This window comes from Dromaius novaehollandiae, chromosome 2, assembly GCF_036370855.1.
Source record: "Dromaius novaehollandiae isolate bDroNov1 chromosome 2, bDroNov1.hap1, whole genome shotgun sequence".
In the NCBI taxonomy this organism is placed as follows: Eukaryota; Metazoa; Chordata; class Aves; order Casuariiformes; family Dromaiidae; genus Dromaius; species Dromaius novaehollandiae.
Window position 1 is genome coordinate 35,679,790 of NC_088099.1, and position 21,120 is coordinate 35,700,909.

The 21,120-nt window shown below is 38.1% G+C and overlaps 1 protein-coding gene across 1 annotated transcript in view; it reads left to right on the forward strand.

Annotated features, from left to right (window-relative positions):
* TBC1D5 (TBC1 domain family member 5) overlaps window positions 1-21,120 on the forward strand; it is a 322,079-nt gene that overhangs the window by 280,865 nt on the left and 20,094 nt on the right. The window contains exon 19 of the mRNA XM_026103718.2: window positions 12,995-13,094. Within this exon, the coding sequence (XP_025959503.1) occupies window positions 12,995-13,094 (100 nt within the window). The remainder of the gene's footprint in view (window positions 1-12,994; window positions 13,095-21,120) is intronic.

The window sequence follows — 21,120 nt, forward strand, 5'->3', positions numbered from 1 at the left end:
GCTATTATTTTCAACTGAACAGGCTTCTGCTCTACTGATTTAGGAGCCTAATTTTAAGCATACAGCTTGACAGTTTTGCTCAAACAACAGTAGCATTAAAAATCAAAGGGATAATACAAATATTAGAGACCACAGGAAATAATCACGCATGCAAAAATTCTTTTGAAGAAGATCATACCTTTTGTGCATGTTACACATCTTGGAGACATTTTTATTGCCTAAAAGAACTATTTGTTCTTTTTAAAACCTCTTTAAAAGGTTTTAAACAACATCTTTATGTCAGTCCATATTTATTCATGGTGCACATTTATTTGGAAATAAAAGTGCAGTGATGAAGAGTTGCTTGATCAGGATGTTGGATTTCCTGGCCTAAAGTTAAAGACATGATGATTGTTCTGAGTACATTAAGTTTAATGAACTTCAGTGCCTTAATATTTAACTGCAGCTAATACTGTAGGACATTTGTCTTTGTTATTCCAATGTGATAGGCCAAAGTCAATTCAGACACCTGAAAAATGTCATTTATTTAGTATTTCAGCCCTAGTCTAATTTTAGAGGTAGACCAAAAGAATACTAAATATGAGGTGCTGCCAGGTCATGTGAACAGAGTTCATAGAAATACCACTGAGATATTTTGGAAGCGTGATGCTCTTCTCGGTTTCCTTCCTCAGACACCCACAAAATGCTATTACTCAAATAGAAGAGCTGTAAAGAGTATAAGGAAAAATAATCTGTCTTTTAAAGTTTTTTGTTAGAAATACTTAAAAATTTCATATAATTTAGTAAGAAGACAGCTGTATGCATGAATGGCAGCCTTGAAGTCTAACGCTTCTTATGTTTTTTAGAGTAATTCATTTCAAGGAAAAAAAAACTGTACTGTGATAAAAACAGGAAGTTAATTGCTTAGAAAAGAAGATGAATAAAAACCCAAGTGTCTCTGTAGTGCTTTTTCTGTCATATTGTGAGCAATAAACATGTATACAGAACAGATCTGTGGGGCCATTTGGAAGATTTTTAAAATGTCAGTGTAAACTGTTGTCTTTCTCTGGCTGTAAGAGATCTGGATAAAAGCAGCTGAATTTTACATACCAGTAACTTCTGCATAGAAGCAAGTTAAAATTATATAACTTGGAAGAAAGGAATAAGAACTTTTTAAATTATTGGAGTATTAAGGAAAATGTAAAAAATATCAAAATCACTAATGACTGAGGCTATCAGCAATGTTTTCGAAAGGATCAAAGTGGCTTAGGAGCCAAAAAGTGTGATCATTAACTCCAAAGCAATCATGTCACCGCCAACACTGCGGGTATAGGACTTTGCTGTGCGCATGCTCTTTCCACAGATTAATCACTGAGTTAATGTTTCGGCATCCCAATGGCAAAGGCAAATAAAACATTTGAGCATCTAAACTGGTGGCTTGAGCTCTTTACCTCTCCATTGGCAATGTAGACAACTTCTAAAAGGCAAATTTAGATGAGATGAATCCCACCTTTTGGGTTTTAAGGCTCTTGGTGGGATTTAGCCTGTCATGTATACATCAGCTTTGAAGCAAGTCATAAATCACTGTATTGTTTAGGCTTATACATCCCTGCCAATCTGTCCCTTCACCCTACTCTTTAAGGTAACACCAAAACTTACTTTCTATTTCTATGAAGATCTCAGAGCTCTGTGTTGAATTCTCAGCAAAAATACAGACATGGGTGAGAGACATCTTTCTAAATCAGACTATTGGTTTATTTGTTTTTTTTGAGATGGAAAGGGCTTATGTGTTTGGGGGATTTAAGTGAATATGAGTTTAACTAAGTGAGTACTTTGGGAGATATTCATAAAGGGCTGTGTGTATGTTAAAGTGTGTATATTAAAATACTTGTTCAGACACCAAAATTAAGAATAATTACATAAGTGCATCACACCTAATTGACCATTTCAGTAATGTTCAACCAAATATTATTGTAACATAATATTGAAGCATGGAACATGCACTTTATTCATTGCAGAATATTTGCTTTCAAGAATACTTTACATTGTTTCAGAGAGCTCTAAACTCAGAAAGTGTATTTTTTCTCATCCTATCACATTTCTCTTACACTTGCCATAGCAGGCCTGTGCAGTCTTAGAGGCCAAAAATGTGTGTACTGGATGGGCAGAAAGCCAATCAAATGTGATACTGAAACATAATGGAGGAAATGCAATTCTCAGTTGCTTGTGTGTTTATTTATAACTATTTCCAAAATACTTATGATCATACCATCTAAATTAATATCTCAGTTGTATTATTTACGCAGAAATACTACAATATAATTAAGAGCATTATAATTATCAGCAGCAGTATTGATAGATGCCTGTTATAAGGATTTCTCTTCAAAGGGGTCATTTCCATTTCCTCATAGCTCTTTCTGTTCTCTGATTTATGAGTGAAATAGTACAAGTTTTCTCTGTTGTTCAGTGCCTACCTATCCACAATCAATTAGATATGATTTTGTTGCCTTCCAGGCATTAAGGTCTCCTGTCTTTTTATGGTTTTGTTTGTAAACTGTCTCTCCGTTGTGCCGTAATGCAATGCCAACAGGTGGAATTGTTCAGATAGATGCAAGCCACGATAACTCCTGCATGTCTTGTGTCTGCTCGAAAAGCAGGTTTCTTTCTGTCTCCACTTTCTTTGTCTCTAGACAGGAGCTCTCTCCATTTTGTATGTTCATCTTTCTCCATCTTCTTGGTAAAGAGAGGGTGTCAGACGACAGGAGTTGGTATTTTTAAGAGCAGAATATGCCCGGGCTAGCTGAGCCCGAGCCCTGCTCGTGCTTGGGTGACACAGTTGCGGCAGCAAGGCTGGCTCACCTAGAAGCTGTTTCAGGAGCACGTTCAACAGTGGGAGCCAGTTTGGAAGATGTCCAGGCCAGTGGTCCTTTGCCGTCTCCCGGCAAGGTGAAACACAGCAAACTAAGCTGCCTCTGACAGCGTGAGCCTGGCAAATAGGCTTTGAATTGTTCCAGCTATTTTTTCTGCTATTTCAAAATGCAGTAGATCTGTCAGAGGGACAGGGGGCTCCTCCGAGGCTCCATCTTTCACTTATTTCCAAATGTCACTGTATCTAAATACGTTTAGCTTTAATTGTTTTAGGAGACCATAAATCATATAACTAAATATTTACAAATGAACACAATGAAATGAAGTATTTTGCCTCAAAGTCTCTAATCCTTTAGTAAAGATATGTGCCTTTGCAGGTGAATGCGTTCTAAAATTTTAATTTATTGGCAAATTTTTCTTGGTCTCATCCTAGTTGAACATTTCTACCAGGATTATAAAGTTTCTTTCTTGTTTTTGGTTCTTGCTTTTCATCAAAGCACTCTGAACCAAATAATATTTTTTGCAGTGTTGATCCATAACCTGATTTAGGTTAGCTCTTAGAAGTTGCACTCAATATTTTGTTGACCTTTCTTATATTCTTCTTTTCTTTTTTAATTTTCCTCAGTCCCATTCCCCCACCCCTTCTAGAGGGCTGTCACTGACGTATCTTCAGTTCATTATTTATTCACTAAAGACTATGCAGTTGCAGTTCTGTTTCAGGTTTCCAGCTAGACAATTATTCTCCTGAATTTACTTCAGGGGTACTTCAGAATTTGAGCAGACAAGAATTTATCATGCCCAGAAATGTTTCAATTTTGACAGCACAGAGTTTTGAACTTACACTTCTAGGATTTCTTTTTAACTAGTTCATTTGTGCTTCCTTCTGTGTGCTTTGATGGATTTTGAAACATACGGTACCACCAAAGAGCAGAATTTCCATCTTGGAAAGCAGTAAATCAAAGTAATGGCCAAGACAGGGAGAAAAGAGCTAAAGAGTATGATGAGGGAATATACTTCCATAGGTTTTTCAGTCCCCTCATCCTCCTTTAATGTGGATATCTATTCCACTGTTCCCTTTATTAATCTGACAGAGAATTTTCTTGTGTTTTAAATGTTCTGATCTAGCAAAGCATTAAAATAAATATGCAACTATCAGCACGTATATAATCCTATTTGCTACTCTGAGCATCTATGCCTGCTGGTAATACACGTGAAACTAAGAGAGGGTTTTTAAAACGTGTGAAGAAAGGAAAGACAGACATTCCTATTTAACCTTCATCATACCATCCTGGTACAAGCAGACTGGAAGGAGGAAAATGGTGTAAAATAAAAGCATCACTGTGCATGCAGTCTGTAGGAATTAAATTTATATTTGTAAGATTTACCCGAAAATACTGTGCTTCAAGCATTGAATGTTTTTGCAAATGTACTCAAAAGAATATGAAACTGGCTGCTGTGAAGATGGAAAAAGTACAAAACATGAGTAAGTTTTTTTATGTTTGGAGTCCAGCACAGGACATCAGTAGATAACCTCTGCTTCTGTAGAAAGTGAACTTTGAAGGCAATATCTGCACATCTTTGCATTCTCTCAGAGGTAATATGTTCATACCTGAAGTAAATCCTAACTGTGCAGAAAATTCACAAGTAACAAAATTCTCAGTGTAAAAGCGGCAGTATATATTCTGTCACTGACTATGATTTGCTTGGTGAACCTCATCAAGGAAAAGCAACTGTGACTGCATCTACTCCCTTCATAGCCCCTCCGACTTAGAAGAATCTTATTCTAAACATCTGCAAAACAAATGCCTTTTGATGCCTCAAAACTCCCTGCAAAATTTCTGTTTTCCACTGACAGCAGTTTGGTTGCTAACGTGCTGAAGCCATGCCTAGAAGCCTGACTAATATTGCCATATTGTGTCCATGTCCTCCCCATATGTGTGTTTGTAGCCATCTGTTGTTTCTTGGCTTACACTATTAAGTCCTTTAGGATATGGGATTGTTTTGTTTTGTTTTTGTTTGTATGGCAGCAAGCAGAGTGAGGTCTTGGTACTGATGAGGGCCGATGAGTGATAAAATTAAATAAGAAATAGAATTTTATCATTTTCAGTTTTAAATTCCGCTGTATGGAGTTCACTGTTCAAAACCAGTGGTTTCTGGTTTAAAGGGCAGCATATGCTGTAGGCTATCATGTGATCATAAAGAAAGTCTGTGGGTGTCAACCAACAGCCAATTCTCAGGGTTCAAGATTTAGAGATTAAATCCTGCATTTAATTGCATTTAATTGTTAGATTCAGAAATAGAACTGAAATAAATTCTCACAAAGTGAAAATGATAACTGCTCTTTGGAATTCCAGAGAAATTTGCATAGAATTAAAGGAGAAAGCAATATATTCATTTTTATACCATCCATGTGAATCTTGTTTGACATGTGAGATACAAACAATATCCTAAACGTATACCCTGTGTATATTTCATGAATAAGCACGTAAGTACTGATAAGCCTCTCAGTAAATCTCAGGCTTCAGGATTTCCCTATATCAATTTAATTTTTCCCATTCTTTTCCTCTAAATGTTTCAATACCTCGTCAGAATTATTTTCTAATCTGCCCTGCCAATTTGCTGAGAGCTTAGGGGATGCTTCTTTAATGCTCTTACTATGAATACTGAAAGAGTTGAAAATGTGACTGGGAAAACTAATTTAGGAAAAGTCCAGGGGCTATTAACTACAAAGAAAGCACCTCTAGCTCAAGAAATCTCTGATCTGCAAATCTGTGGGGCCCAGGAGGGTGTTTTGGAGAGTACCATTATGTGCTTGTGTCATTACATACTTGTTTCCTTACACTTCAGCCTGCACATCGTTGGCCACCGTCGGACAAGGCCCCAGAAAGACTAGGCCTTTGCTCTGACACAGTTCAGTCACTTGCTTTGTTATGTTTTTAATTGCAGCATTATTGCTTAAGCACCTTGAATTTTATATAATTTCTCTTTGAAGATAGTAACTTTTCTGCTGCACTTAACATTTGGTAGTGCTGCCAAGTTAATTCAAATTCAGGACTATTAGGTGTAACCTGAATGGAATTTTACCATTCTAAGTGTTCACAAATGAAGTATTAGGACATGTGTTGTTGTAAGCCTTCAACAGCAGAGAGTTTACATTTCTTTGAGTTTCTACATGACAGGAAAAAATACAATTTTGCTTTCATCTCATGAACAGTAAGAGTGAAAACTAAATGTTAGTATAAAAGAGAGAATTTATAGCCCTGATTTTATGCATTCCTATTCACAGCTTCCCAGGCCTTATAGTTCTGTGTTAAGCTACATGTCATGTATTTGGGAGAAAGCTTGTTTAAACTGATAAAAGCAAAGCTGAGAAAGAATGGCTTCTGACAAAACTATTTTTCTTCACACCTGGGCTTGTGTAGGATGCTTAACTCCAGTGACCTTAAAACCTGAAAGCCTTATAGCAGCTTGTAAAGTGATGAGCTGTGAAAGGACAGGATTGCAATGTCAGAACTGTAAAACTTTCTGTGATCTGTTCTTAAAGGTGCTGACCACTTTCGGTTGGTCACAACTGTTTTTCTGAAACAGTAATATTTGATGAAAAACAGGTTGTAGTAGAGGCATCATGGATCTCGTTACGTGTCCGCTTAGTTTGGGAGAGAAGGGAGGACATAAAAAGTTTTATTTCCAGAGCCGTCTTTGTATAAGTGAGAAGAAAGATGAAAGGAAGGATAATAAAAGAGAAGAAAGAGTTCTGGGCAAATAGCACTAGAACTGCATAGATTTAAAAAAAAAAAAAAAAAAAAAACAGATCATTAATCAAAACTGAATTAGTTTTCATGGCAGAAGAAAAAAAGGATATCTAAAAATGTAAACCGAGTTCTGGATACAAATAAAAAGAAGAAGAATATGAGAAACATATATGTAAGTCAAGTTTTGTGCAGATTTTTAGGAAAATAGAGCCGTATATAGTCAAACTCATTCTTGCTTTGAGTGGAGACATAGATACTAGGCTACTTTATATTGTTAGTGAAATGTGACATCACAAATAATCTATTTTTTTTTCTTATATTCAATTCAAGATGTTACTGATCATTTGAAAGGTTCTAAATCATCTGAAATGTTGAAGGTGGGGAAAAGTCTTTTGAGGACTCTGGGACTAAATTTTCAGAGAGTATCGATAAGCTGTTTTACTGCAAAATTATGTAATTAAATTTGTGCATCTTGGTCTTCCGTGTCAGATGCAGTGATTCCTTTATTTGATTTGCTGCTTGATTTCTTTTTCTTTCCCAGTGCAGCTCCCAGTATTAGAAAATGTTGAGCTTTTATGTTTTATAGTACATGCTGTTCAGTAAGTCATTACAATGACTTTTCGTTTTGATTAGTTATTTAGGTGATTGATTTTTATTTTGTGGTCAAGTGGTTAACCTTTAAGAGTTATGGCTGAATGAGTCTGAATCACTGTTCTCCCGTGTCTGGTACTGTGTCTGTCAGATTAGCAGGAAGTTGGGTTTCTCAAGGAATCATAGACCATAATGTCTTTCTTTGCACTTACATTTATCCTGCCCAGAGTATCTATAATCTGTGCTTATGCATAAGAGGGATCAAATCAGTAATGCTACTGTACAGATGAAATAAGAATGGTATCCAGGGAACTCACTGTCTCAGCACAGTGGAACACAAAAGTCGGCACTTGCAGAAAAGAGTAGTGAATACTGTCTGGACAAGAGTCAAGGGCATCTGCACAATACTAGCTATAAATCAGTTGTTTCATTTATTATTGCTAAAGATTTTGACTTCAGAATACTCAAAAATGTCACCCTTTTTTCTGAGGAACTTACTGATTTCCAGTCTTATCCTTACAAAGCATTACAACATTTGTAATTTGCAGAAAAAGAATTTTAATACTTCAGTGGAAAGTTTTAGTAGAATTTTAGTACATTTTTAATACTATAAGTGAGTGAGTGTTAGAAATGTTGGCTGGAACCAACCAAACTCTATTCAACGTGCAGTTTGGAGCAGGACAGTCACTAACACTGGATCAGATCAGTGACTTTGAATGGAGACTCTGCCATTTCTATGAGTAACCTCTCCCCATGCTACGCTGCTCTCCTAATGAAGAAAATTTTCCCAATGGCCAATTTGAACCTTCCGTGGGGCAGTTTGTGGTCACGGTCCCTTCTGTATCATCTGCCACTGCCAAGGAGAGTTTGGTTCCATCGTCTTTGTAACACCATGCAGTTGTGTGCTCCCTGTAGATTCCCCCTTAGCCTCCTCTTCACCAGAATAAACAAGCTCAGCTCCCTCAGCCTGTCTTCATAGATCATGCACTCTGTATCTCTAACCATCTTAGTAGCCCTGTATTGGACCCTCTCCAGTTTCTCAGTATCATTCTTGAACTGAGGACCCAAAACACTATTCGAGGCGAGGCCTCGCAAACACTGAGTAGAGGGGGATAATAGCTTCTGTGAATCAGCTGACCACACACCTCCTAATGTAGCACAGAACACTGTTTGCGTTATTCAGGATGAGAGCACTTTATTAGTTCACATTCAACTCGGCATCCACTATGGCCTCTGGGTCCTTTTCAGCAGGCCTGATACTTAGCAAGGTTCTTCCTAGACTGTACTGGTCCATTGTTTTTTTTCTTGACAGGTGCAAATTTTTGCACTCCTCAAACTTTCTTGAACAGAATCCTCAAAGACGTTTCTTTTGTCCACTCCTCCAGCATCTCAAAGCCTTGAGCCTTGAACTGAAGTTCTACCAAATAGCATGGCAACCACACCTCCCAGTTTTGCATCGTCTGAAAATTTACTGAGTGCATTCTGTCTCCTCATCTGAATTGATGATGACAACAATTGTTGATACTGAACAGTATCTTCATAGCAGTCCATGGATTATTCTGTTTGTTCCTGGCCACCAGCTGGACCTCAAGCCATTGATTACTACCTTTGAGCCTGGGGATCTGGCCAGTTTTCAGCCCATCTACAATTCTTTCATTCAGTCCATACTTCCTCATGTTATTATTGGCGATGCTTTGGGAAATAGTGTCAAAAAACTCATTAAAGTCAAAATATATTACAGCCACTCCTCTCCCTTCACCTGCATGGCCAGTCATTTCATCATAGAAGGCAATAAGGCTGGTCAAGCATGATTTGCTCTTTGTAAATCCATGCTGACTTTTCTTGATTATTGTCTTTTCCTTTACATGTTTGGAAATGAATTCCAAGAGGACATGCTCCACAGTTTTTCCAAGAACTAAGGTGAGGCCAGCCATCATATAGTTTTGTAGATCCTCCTTCTTGCCCTTCTTATATATGGGTGTAAAATTAGCCATCAAGGACCTCCTGTGATTGCAATGATCTTTATAGATAATAGGCAGTGGTCTTGCAAACACACCATCAGCTCTTTCAGCACCCATGGGTGCATCCCATCTGGCCCCATGTATCTGAATACATCCAGCTTCTTTACATACTCAGTTACTCATTGCTCTCCCACTCTTAGCCATCCCTCTGCTTTTCATGCTGTATGTGCAGAGATCTGGGAGCAGGCTTTGACTAAGAAGATATAGGCAGAAAAGGTACTGGATTTTGCAGCTTTTTCCATACCGTCTGTTACTGTGTCATCTCCCCCAATCAACAGTAGACCTACATTTTCTTTGAACCTGCTTTTGCTACACTCATACTTGTAAATTTCCTTCTTGTTACCCTTTATGTATGTCCCTCATTAATCTTCGCTCCAGTTGGACTTTGGCCTTCCCAATTGTTCCTGTGCCAAGCAATGCCTATATACTACTCATCCTCTGTAATCTGTCATTGTTCCCGCATGCATACTCCCTTTTTCCATGTTAGTCCATTAAGAAGCTCCTTCCTCTGCCAAATGGGACTTCTACATATCTTTTCCCTATGTGGTACTTCCTCATGTATTTCTGGGTTTAGGTCCCTCTTCTATGACAGAGAAAGTTTAAAGCCCTCCCCACTAAGTTAGCAAGTCAGTTCACAAAGATGTTCTTCCCTCTCTTTGGAAGATGGGCTCTTTCTAAGTTGTCCTTCCTCATCAGATGAGGTGGCACAATTAAAATAGTCAAAGCCCAGCCGATGACACCAGATACGTAGTCAGGAGTTGGTCTACTGGATGCATCTGCTGCTATCCAGTCTTTTGCCTTTGACCACGGCTAGGTGGTCAAAGAGAAACACCAGTAGGATTCCTGTCCCCTTCACCCTTGCCCAAGAGCCTTACAGTCACTTTTGAGGTGAAATGGTTTCACCTCACCGTGTCATTGGCACTCGCATGAATAGGCAGGAAGAAGTAGAAGTCATTATGCTGGATAAGCCCAAACAGTCTTTTTGCAAAACCACAAATTGAGGCTCCAGGCAAGCAACATACCTCCCTGGATGATGGGTCTGGCTGCTAGATGAGTGTCTCTATCCCATACCCAAACGGAGTCACCAGCCACTCACTATCACTCATCACTTTCTCTTGATAGCACTCTGACATGTTGTCCAGCCTGGATTCTTCCTCCAAGAGAGCTTGTTCTTCCTGGGCCTGAACAATTTAGCATCCCTCCTGCTGCCGGAAGTCACAAGCTTCCAGTTTCCACCCTCTTAGGAGTGCATGTCTTCCCATTCTGTCTTGCCTCAGTTGCACCTTCTTTCTCAGCCTTGTGCAGCGTAAGTTTTTACATCTGACAAATCTCTTCAAAGATACTACCAATCTCCTGTTTACCATCTCAGATCAACAAAACCTACTCACCTCTTGCACCTCCTCACCTGATGCCACAGCAACTCCAACAGGTAACACCTCCTGCAGAGGCTGCATCTGCACAGAGGGTGCCACAGCATCATAGATGACTGTCCCAGCAGGGGCTGGAGTCATGTCCTGTAGCACATCCTTATCATTTGAGGGTTGTCTTCTTATGCAGACATCATGCCTGGGCCCCTCGTGTGCCAAATGCCAAGTTACCCGTCTTGCTTATTTGCACATCCTGCTGGCAGCACTCCTGGTCATTGGTGCCATCCCAGAGGGTGCCAGATAAATAAGCCCAATGTGCGTTCACTCACCCTTTTGCAAGATTTCCCACTTGGCAGGAAACCTCTCACGCTGTCTGTGCGTTCCCGGCCACAGTACACTCCTTTGTGAATGCTGGGTCTGCTTCCCATGCTAGATCCCAAACGAGCTGAAGGGTCCATGGAGATCGTTTACTCAGCACCGGTCTCACTTGCCAAATCAAGAGGTACTTTTGTATAGTTAAAAAGGTTAGTCTTAGAATTTGCTTAAGCAGATACAGTTGACCAAAAATGTTTCAAAATCAATTTATTGCAGTTCTGATCCATGAATAAGGAAATAATAGTTTGGGAAACTATTATTATATGTATTAATATATGTAACTATTTATTGCCAGAAGTTAAATTTTCACATTCATTTCCGGGAGATAAAGTGGGTTTAAATTACTGGCTAATGATTTTAGAATTTCATTATATGTTATTTTATAGTAAAACACTCAAATATTGTCTCCTTTCCCTGTCTTATAGCTTGACTTGCAATGCACCAGCAAAACATATAGTAGATTCTTTCTTATAGTCACTTGTAATCTTCTAATATGTACGAGAAGAAGGTTGTCTTCAGAGACGTTACTTGCATAGGAATAACAGTGGAAATGTGCTTGTTTAGGCTGCAGGCTTTAAATGAGGTTAATCTGTCAGCAGCTATTACACTGGCACTATAAAATCAATCTCCTTGAGGTTTAAGTAGTCAAAAGTATAAGGCTGAGAAAAATAAGAAGATAAGGTTATAATAATGTAAGGAAATGGTAAAGAAAAAATGTTTAATGTTTGCAGATTGTAGATGTGAGGAAAAAGTGCATAGGGAGAAAGTGATGTGGCTTGATCTTACAAATTGCTGCCCTTAAATTACTTTTTATTTATCAATTGCTTTTGGATGTATACTGTTTTAGTGCAAAATATCTTTTGATTGGTTCTGAGTTTCAGTTTCTGATAGAGATTGAAATTGATTCTACATTTAAATGAAGATTTTGTTTATTTTTGCTGGGTTTGTTTTAGATTTTTTCGATTAAAACTTAGTTCACACTGTAACTTGTAGCAATCTCCATCAAATAAGAGTATGATAAAACTGTAAAACTACCAATATAGAGAAAAAAAACAAGCTAAAAATTACTTTGCCATTGTCTGCTTGAATTCACTTGTGTCCTTAAACAAACAAACTCCATAATACTGTACGTGACTAAACTTTGCAGGAATTCTTCTAAAGGCATGGTGAATTTTCTCTACAGTAAGGTCTTTAAAGTCAAGACTGGATGCATTTAAAAAAAAACACAAAAAAAAGAAGTTCAAAGAGAGGTAATTTACATCGCATATGCAGGTCATGCAGCTAGATAATAATGCTTCTTTTAGGCCTTAAGCTCAATAATGCATTTGAAATTTCATATTTTAAAATGCACTTAATGCATATTTATTAAAAATAACTTGACAATTTAGAGTGGCTGTTTTACAGTATATGACAGGAAAATAGTTTTCACCTAAATATTACATTAAAAATTCTGTGAAACTGCCATTAGCTTGTCAGAAAACTGCAGGTTTTTATACAGGTAGAACATGGTCTGTTACATAAATAAAATGCCAAAATATATGAGGTATGAGGTTAGGACCCGTTAAATATATGCCTCGAAATTAGAAAGGCATGTTTTCTGGGGTTTCAAAGGAATTCCTGTGGAAATTAGTCTGCCAAAAATATGAATTTTTCTCATTTGGTGAGTTTTTTCAGCTATTGCTGTTTTACTATTATGTTTGCACATGACGAAACAGGTAGGTACTCAGTGAAAGAAATATGAATTGTTAACCTTTCTTGGATCAATATATGGGAACGTAGACAGTTCTTTGATTGACTCTTTTGAAAAAAAAGAGGGGTACAAATAACAACTGAAACATTAACACTAACCCTATTTATGTGAAACAACAGAAAAAGTAAAGAAGAAATGCAGATGGATGGTGATGCTTTTTATTTCCAAAATTTGCCTAAGAACAAAGGAATAGGAAAAAATAGAAGTCTAAACATTTCAAGGGTTAGCCTACCAATTTTAGTTATATTATAAAAAGGATTTTTTTTAATACTAATTACCTGTTAATTGTAGGAGGGGGAATTGGAGGCCCAGATCTCATTTCTACAAGGACAACTAAATGACTTGGAAGCCATGTGCAAATATTGTGCAAAGATGATGAACACACATCTTGGTAAGTGCACTACTCTATATTAACCTGCAAATCTTTGTGAAGGCTCTTTCCATGTTTATACTAGAGCTAAATATTTATATAGTGCAGTGCATATTATTTATAAGTCACAAAGAAATTTGATTTAATATGCCCAGTTTTTGTAACAGGTACTGCAAACCACTGTATCTTTATACTGTCGTATGTTTAAACTTGGGAATCTGTTAGCCACTGATTATACTAAGAAAAAAGTAAAGGCATTTTAGGATGGCTGGCCTTTGTCTAAGGTTTCTTACATTGCAAGAGAGATGCTAGAATGCATAGCTAATTTATAAGTCCATTCGCAGTTCAGCGGTCCCAGAATGATCCTTGATGCATTCAGTGATAGTTGTACAAAATTCATATACTTCCAGTAAGCGTAACATCTATATACAATCTATGCTGATTACCTTCATTGAGTAAAAATATGTGTCTATAGTCTGATTACTTTGTAATATTTTGGTCAGACTAGGAGAAATATATTAAGGTAGGAGCCAGTAGATTGGGAATGGGATCAGCAAAGAATCCAATCTATAATTTGATTTATACATTGCCAAGACAAATCAGAGAAAGTAAGCAAAGAGCTTCAATTAATTCAAGATAGGTGTAAATATACTTAGCTATGCTTTGATAAATGCAGCATTTTTAACTCTGTTGAACCAAAGTCCAAGTGTTACTATATTTAGTTATGTATCGTTGTGCAAAGCAGTATTATTGAGAAATCAGGGCACACCTGAAATAATTTAAGGTTTGTTTGTAGCCTGCAAAATCATAGTCTAAGCAAAATAATTTAAAGTTGAATATTTCAGAGGGTAGAACTAAGTATATGATACCTACCTCTGCCAGGTCAAAAGATGAAATGTGAAAGTCATACTATCCTGGAATTTTCATTTTCCTTTATGTGAGTGTCCATATAATTTTAATAGCCACAGTTACGAGCCTAGCAAAAGCTGTAAATCACACGTTATTGGAAAGTTTAGACTCACAGCCTTCAAAAGCTGACTGTAAACATCTAACCCCAGCAGCTTTATTCTGGTGTATTATACTGCTTCTATGAGGATATACGAGAACTGATGAGACTGGAATTAAGTACAAGGGATAAATTATTAGCTACTGAAATGATGGGGGAGAAACTACTGTGTCTAGAAGCAAAACTATAGTTTCTTTCCTTTAGGAAAACAAGCTGGAAGTGTTCAGTAGAAATATGGGTTCAAGTACAAATATAAATGTTTCCCCAGCAGAGTAGAGATCAGAAGAAAACCAGACAAAGATACTTGAAGTAGTCTGTTTTTCAGCAATGGATCCATGTAGGGAAGGCAAAAGATCTTCAATAATCTCCGAGTGTTAAACACTACTCCCAAATATATTATAAACAAAAACATTTGGGTCTAGTAGCCTCCAAGAGATTCGTGGAACCATTTGTTGCTCTCACAAGACGGCAAAAGCCCTCTCCTGTACAGCTTGGGCTTTGGGTGAGCACTGAGCACGTCCTGGCACCCAGCAGCCATCCCAGGACCTTCCAGCTATATTTTCTTCCAGTCCGACTTCCTGTACTTCTTGACAACATCCCTGCATGTCTTCCCAACATCGTCGGCTATTCATTTTGTACATTTGGGTTAGACTAACGCATTTAAATCCTATCAAGATTAATAATTATGTGCTGTAAAGGGAGCATGAGAGGCTGAGATACCACCAGCTTTCACAGCTCCTGCATTCGTAGCAAACTAAGGAGATTAGATAGCCCCAAGTTATCCTGGCAGATGATCCACAGGAAAGCAGAAAGAAACCCACTAAGATTCTTGCCAGTCTAACCTCTGCCAGACTCCTCCAAACCTGAAATTGGTCAATCAGGTTAATCCTGGTCATCTGAGTAGCACATGCCAGAGGGTGTCCCAGAAAATGGTTCCCTCTGGCATCACAGAACTGCCCCTGGGGATTACAGCCAGCCTCTGCGTGCTGCTCATGCTTCAGGGGAGGGCACCAAAGCAAAGCTCTGAGGATTTCTGGTCATTCGTGGCTCGGGGGAAAGGTTAGAAAGGGCTGTTATTGCCCCTAGCCAGGTTCTTCCCCAGGTGTCTCTTACCCATGGAAATGACTTCATTTTGGAGACTACAGATTGTGGTGAGTTCTCCCACTCCCCTTGTAACCTGCTGGGACACTTAACTTCAAAGATATTACTTCTCCCTGTAAGGTTGGGCTTTGCTGACTTCATCACCCAGCTTATGTCTTTGGTTACATCCTTGGCAGCAAGGTTGAAAATCCTCATATAACTATGTGCATATAGCTATGCACAGTGATCAAATAATCTCTCAACTCTGTCTTTACTAGATGGAACACTATTTTAGATTTGTTTTGTATGGGTTGCTTTTTAAACCTGCTCATTTTTGTGGTCTTCCTTTGAACTCTTCAGTGTTTTCATATGCTTTTTGAAGTGGCTTAATCAGATATATGTGCTATATGCTGCACTAGCAATGGATTCAGCAAAGTGGTTTTTTATCAAAGGGAAAGTCATCTCTTTACTTTTTATGTGACATTTCTCTTTTTATACATTTTTTAATGCAGCATCACATTGCTGCTTTTTTATGAAGTGATAGGTTGAGGTGATCATCCCCTATGACCTTTAAAATTTTGCAAATCACAGCTTTCTAAACAGAGGATTTTATCCTGTGGGTGTAATGAGGAAATCTTTCCTTTTATTTCTGTATGTGTTACTTGCATATAATTATATAAAAATTTACTTACTGTCATTTGACTTTTTAGCTGAGTAATTCAGGTTGTTCTGCAATGTGCTCTGTTATCTGCTGCCACTCTAACTGCAAAATTTACAATCATAGGTTTAATAGTTGTCTAAATTATTGATAAAACATGTGGATATTGAAAACTTGAGGAGCCCCCCAGGACTAATTCCTTTAACTAAGAGTTAACCAACCTTTTAAAAACTACCAATAAGTCCATTTTTACTCTGTCTAAGGTCCACCTTTTAAGTTTGATAAAGTTTGTTATTTTTATTAAAAATTAATTTTAGGTGGACATTTTAAAGGTTTTTTTCAGGCTTTATTATTCAATCAGTACACTTTTTCCTGTATGAACTGTATTATATTTGCAGGTCAGTTTTTAACAAAACACACTATTAATTCTTGCCTGTAAAAATTGAATATCCAGTGACCATTTGCCACAGAATTATATAATTGGTACAATAAATTAGAATGTCAAGCAATTATAGAATATTCTCTTTGCTATTTCCAGTGAAACAATTCAGAATTTTTCAGGTTCTTTCAATTACAAGGAAGTATCCTTATGGAGTCGGGGACAGTCAGGGACAATTACTTCATGACTGAGGATTTCACATATCAGAATTCTTCAAATTGTTCAGAATTGATCAAAACAACCATTAAGGCACCTATTCCATTTTGAATTCATAGTAATTTATAATCTATTTATATCAAATCCAGTTAACTGAGTTATATTTTTATGTGATATCTTTTTAAAAAATAACTTTGTTTAAATAAAATCTTAGTCAGAATTTTCCTCTCTATCATATAATGATATCACGTGTCTTTTCCAAAAATATTCTGTTACGATAGCTTTCAGCAAATATCTGCTAATATTGCATTTTGTTTTCATGGAACATGAGGAAGGACCAGAGGGATAGAACAGCAGTTTCTGTTTTGTTTATGTATTCAGAAATGCTTTCATTAAGTGTTTATCTACTTCCGTAGATTTACCACACAGCAAAGACATAATTAACTGCTTGTAATATCGAGGGATGTTACCATGGAAATGAATGATGGTTCGGGAATATTACAACTTAGCACTATGTGTAGAAATTAAAAATAGGTTTTTGTTCATGAAAATGGAGGAAAGTCATTCTGTGATCTCGGTCTCCTTCTTAGGGCTGTGCATTAGATGAGCTTCAATTCTCCCCCCCCTCTCCCTTCACCACTGAAGAATGTCTGCTAAGGCAGAATGTCTTTTAGTACCTCCAAGGGCTAATGTTTAAATTTGTATATGTAGAACTGGCGGGTAAGAAGTTATATTTTAGTTCTGTTACCACCCTTTTCCACAAGCTGGCCATAGCTTTCAATTTTCCCGTCAATAAAATGAAGATACATCCAATCTTGTAAGCCTGTCCTGTGGCTTTGTTCAGAATATGAATGCAGAGCATTACTTCAGCTGATGGTGAAAAATTGTAGTTGCCGTAGCTATTACTGCTCCAGCATTATCACAAATACATTTTCTTGATGTTTCTTTTTCACATGCACTGGCCTTTTTCAGGAAATAATATTGTCCATGGTGCCTTTAGTAATATGGTAATGTTCTTCAGTCTTTTTCTTTCTGTAAGGTACTTTTCTGTTAGTGCACCTCAAGGCTCAATGATTCAGAAAGCTTTAATATACTGGTTAAATATTACAATATTATACCCTGTCATAATGTTATTTACTTTTTGAGGAATTTTGATTGTTTCTTCCTTTCTTTGACTGTGGAAAGAAAAGCATCAACCTAGCAAGTGCTATCAGAACAATATTCTTCCTGGATATATTTGACCTCTGTCTGATGTCTTAGAGCAGGTCGTGAGTTATTGGTCTGAGTGATTGATCTGCACCCAAATGTCACTGAAAAGGTCCTATAGTGACTGCTGGAAGCCTCCTCTGTGCTCCTTCACATTTAACATGGAACTGAGTGTGATGTGTTGGTTCAACATGAAGTCAGGCTGGAGTGTTTATTACACACCAGTCTTAAGTTACGTAGCATACTTAGTGTGTTATTAAATGGCAGCTCATATGCCACCAGTTATAACTCTGCCATCTGACCCCTTCTGCTGCCCTAGTACTATCAGAGTTTGGAGTCTGCCAGTGCACACCGGCAGGATTCCAGCCCAGGACTAAAGCACAGCCTCTTAATGAAAAATAAATCAAAACTCCTGAGAAGTATCAATCTTCTATAGGCAAGTATTAATATGAGAAGTGGTGGAGGATGTTTATGATCTTCCCAGTTCTGTTCCAGAGAGAAAAGAATCACAGAATCACAGAATGGTTGAGGTTGGAAGGGGCCTCTGAAAATCATCTAGTCCAACACCCCTGCTCAAGGAGGGTCACCTAGAGCACATTGCCCAGGACCCTGTCCAGATGGCTTTGGAATATCTCCAAGGAAGGAGACTCCACAACCTCTCTGGGCAACCTGTTCCAGTGCTCAGTTACCCTCACAGTAAAGAAGAGTTTCCTCTTGTTCAGATGGAACTTCCTGTGTTTCAGTTTGTGCCTATTGCCTCTCGTCCTGTCGCTGGGCACCACTGAGAAGAATCTGGTCCATCCTCTTTACACTCTTCCTTCAGATATTTAAACGCACTGATAAGATGCCTCCTCAGCCTTCTCTTCTCCAGGCTGAAGAGTCCCAGCTCTCTCAGCCTTTCCTCATATGAGAGATGCTCCAGTCCCTTAATCACCTTTGTCATCCTTCACTGGACTCACTCCAGTAGCTCTATGTCTCTCTGGTATTGGGGAGCCCAGAACTGGACACAGTACTCCAGATGTGGCAAATCACCTCCCTTGACCTGCTGGCAAAGCTCTTCCTAATGCAACCCAGGATACCATTGGCCTTCTTGGCCACAAGGGCACATTGCTGGCTCGTGGTCAACTTGTTGTCCACCAAGACCCCCGGGTCCTTCTCCACAGAGCTGCTTTCCAGCAGGTCAGTCCCCAGCCTGTACTGATATATGGGGTTATTCCTCCCTAGGTGCAAGACTCTGCACTTCCCTTTGTTGAACTTCATGAGCTTCCTCTCTACCTGCTGAATTTTAAATCATCTGTTTCTAAGAGGCAGTAACCAATCCATCATCAGTGTTCTTAAGACTGAAGAAACTAGCATTTGTTTCCAAGAGAGACTTTTGTTTCAGACTTCCAAGCAGTAAAAGTTTACCAAAGTATTTGACGTGTAGTACAGGAAGTCGTTTTCATTAGAGGCAATATAAAGAAACATGGGTTCAGTATTGACTTGGATATGTGGGTCTTCATATAGAAACTGTTCTATTGTGATGGGCAGTTTACCAGGTTATGAAAGTATAGAGACTAAGCTTTGCCATGCTTGGGGCACTATGTAAATGTAGACAGGTTGCTTCCACAGCTAGCTGAGATAAAGAAGCAATTTAGCTGCTTTCTCACAGTACAGAGCCTCAACTAATAAGCCCTGAAGACTCAAACCAGCTCTGCGAAGAGTTACGTCACATGGTTTTGTACAACACCCTAGAAATGTGTGCAAATATGCCCGATTATACAGAAAAAACAAAAGTCTACCTGATTTTATTACCTTCGCCTCCGTATCAGCACTAGGAAACTTGAACTGGCTACTAGAGAGACATTCAGTTGGATCTCTGTAATATGTTGCTCAAAATCCAGGTTTTTAAATGACTTATTGTCTTGGAGGCTCTGACCCGCATCTAGTAACTTTATGCTTAAGCATACTTGCTCCAGCTGAGCAAAGCAAATTAATCCTCTGAGCTACCTGTGCAGAGCTGGTTGGGTTGTCCTTAAAATGCATTTTCTAATATGACTTCTACTATGTGTAATATGTTGCTCTTTCCTTCACCAGTATTCAGGTACCTCTCTGCCCTTCCGCAAGTATATGAATTATGGAAGGCAAAAAGGAAAGGTGAAGTTTTCATCCCCAGTTCTTCTAAGTGGCGCTGGCATTCTGCCACTGCAGTGGAACGCCAGCTCTAGGCTTTTCTGTGTAGCCTGTAGACACTGCACATGTTTACAAAATGCCGGGAAGTTATGGCATCACGCTGACAAAACATAAAAGCTAGTGTTTTACCCAACTGGATGATTTATTGTTCAAAAAGAGCTCTTTGAATGAGATCACAGGACACATCCCTGCCATGGTCATCAGGCAGTGCTGGCAATTGTGAGATTCATATTATGTTGCCTGACATCTCCCATCCAAACGCCATTTGGAAGACTTATTCCACATAATTGAAAGCCACCTTTTCACTGTGACTATTGCAAACACAATGAGCAAGGAACGAAAAATGTAAAAATACATGATCAGAAACTGATAGGATACGGTCGCTAGTATAATTTTAGTGATTGTGTGAAATATAAGCCTATCCAATTAAACTTTTAAAGGTGCTAAGACTTCATCCATTCCACTTTTAACAGTCAGTGGAATTATTACAGGGATGCATTTCATTATAAAGGTCATTTGCAGTGAGGGAGGGAGAGGATAAACTTGGCTTAATTGCCAGTTATTTAGAGGCTGATGTGTTGCGCAGTATAGATCTGGATGCAGTAGTTGTAAAATGTGTGCAATGTAGTACTGAATTCTTGTTTTATATCTCATGTGATAAGATTAAAGGTTATGAAACTTTTGTATGGATAAACTGAAAGGGAAATTATTTTGCTGCCCTGGGTTGAAATGAAATATTTTATCATTTGCTGAGGTAGTAAGTGCATTAAATGAGTTCCCTTATGGTTGGAACATACATAATGTAATCCATACTTTATAAACCCAGTGTGATTAGAGGTGCTGTAAGTAAAAAAAGGCCACATCGAATGCAGCCCTCTGAGTCTAAGGGGATTGTGTCCTTGGTTAAGAACAAAGATGTAAAATACTCTGTAAAAATCCCACATAAATAAAGAACATTAACAAGTTTATTAAACTAAATACAGGAATGGTTACCGTGAAACAAATATTTGTTGTATAGTTTGGGTTTCAGACTCCTGCTCTGTGCGTGTTCTGTTTAGATATATGTAGGAACAATAAAAGTGTAATTTCTTTCTGCATCAACTGTGTTAATCCCAACTGTTCAACTGTGGTAAGCATCTATAAATCCTTTTACCCTGGTAGTCTTCATGAAGCAGAGAAGAAGATTAAAATATTGAAGCTTATACAACTCATCATTATCTAAATTAGCATCTTTCCTTGCAAGTTTTAGCAAATTCCTGTCACTGTGCTTACTTCCATCAGCCTGCTGCTTCCTTCCATTGGCGTAGTGAACATATCCGTGCTGCTGTTG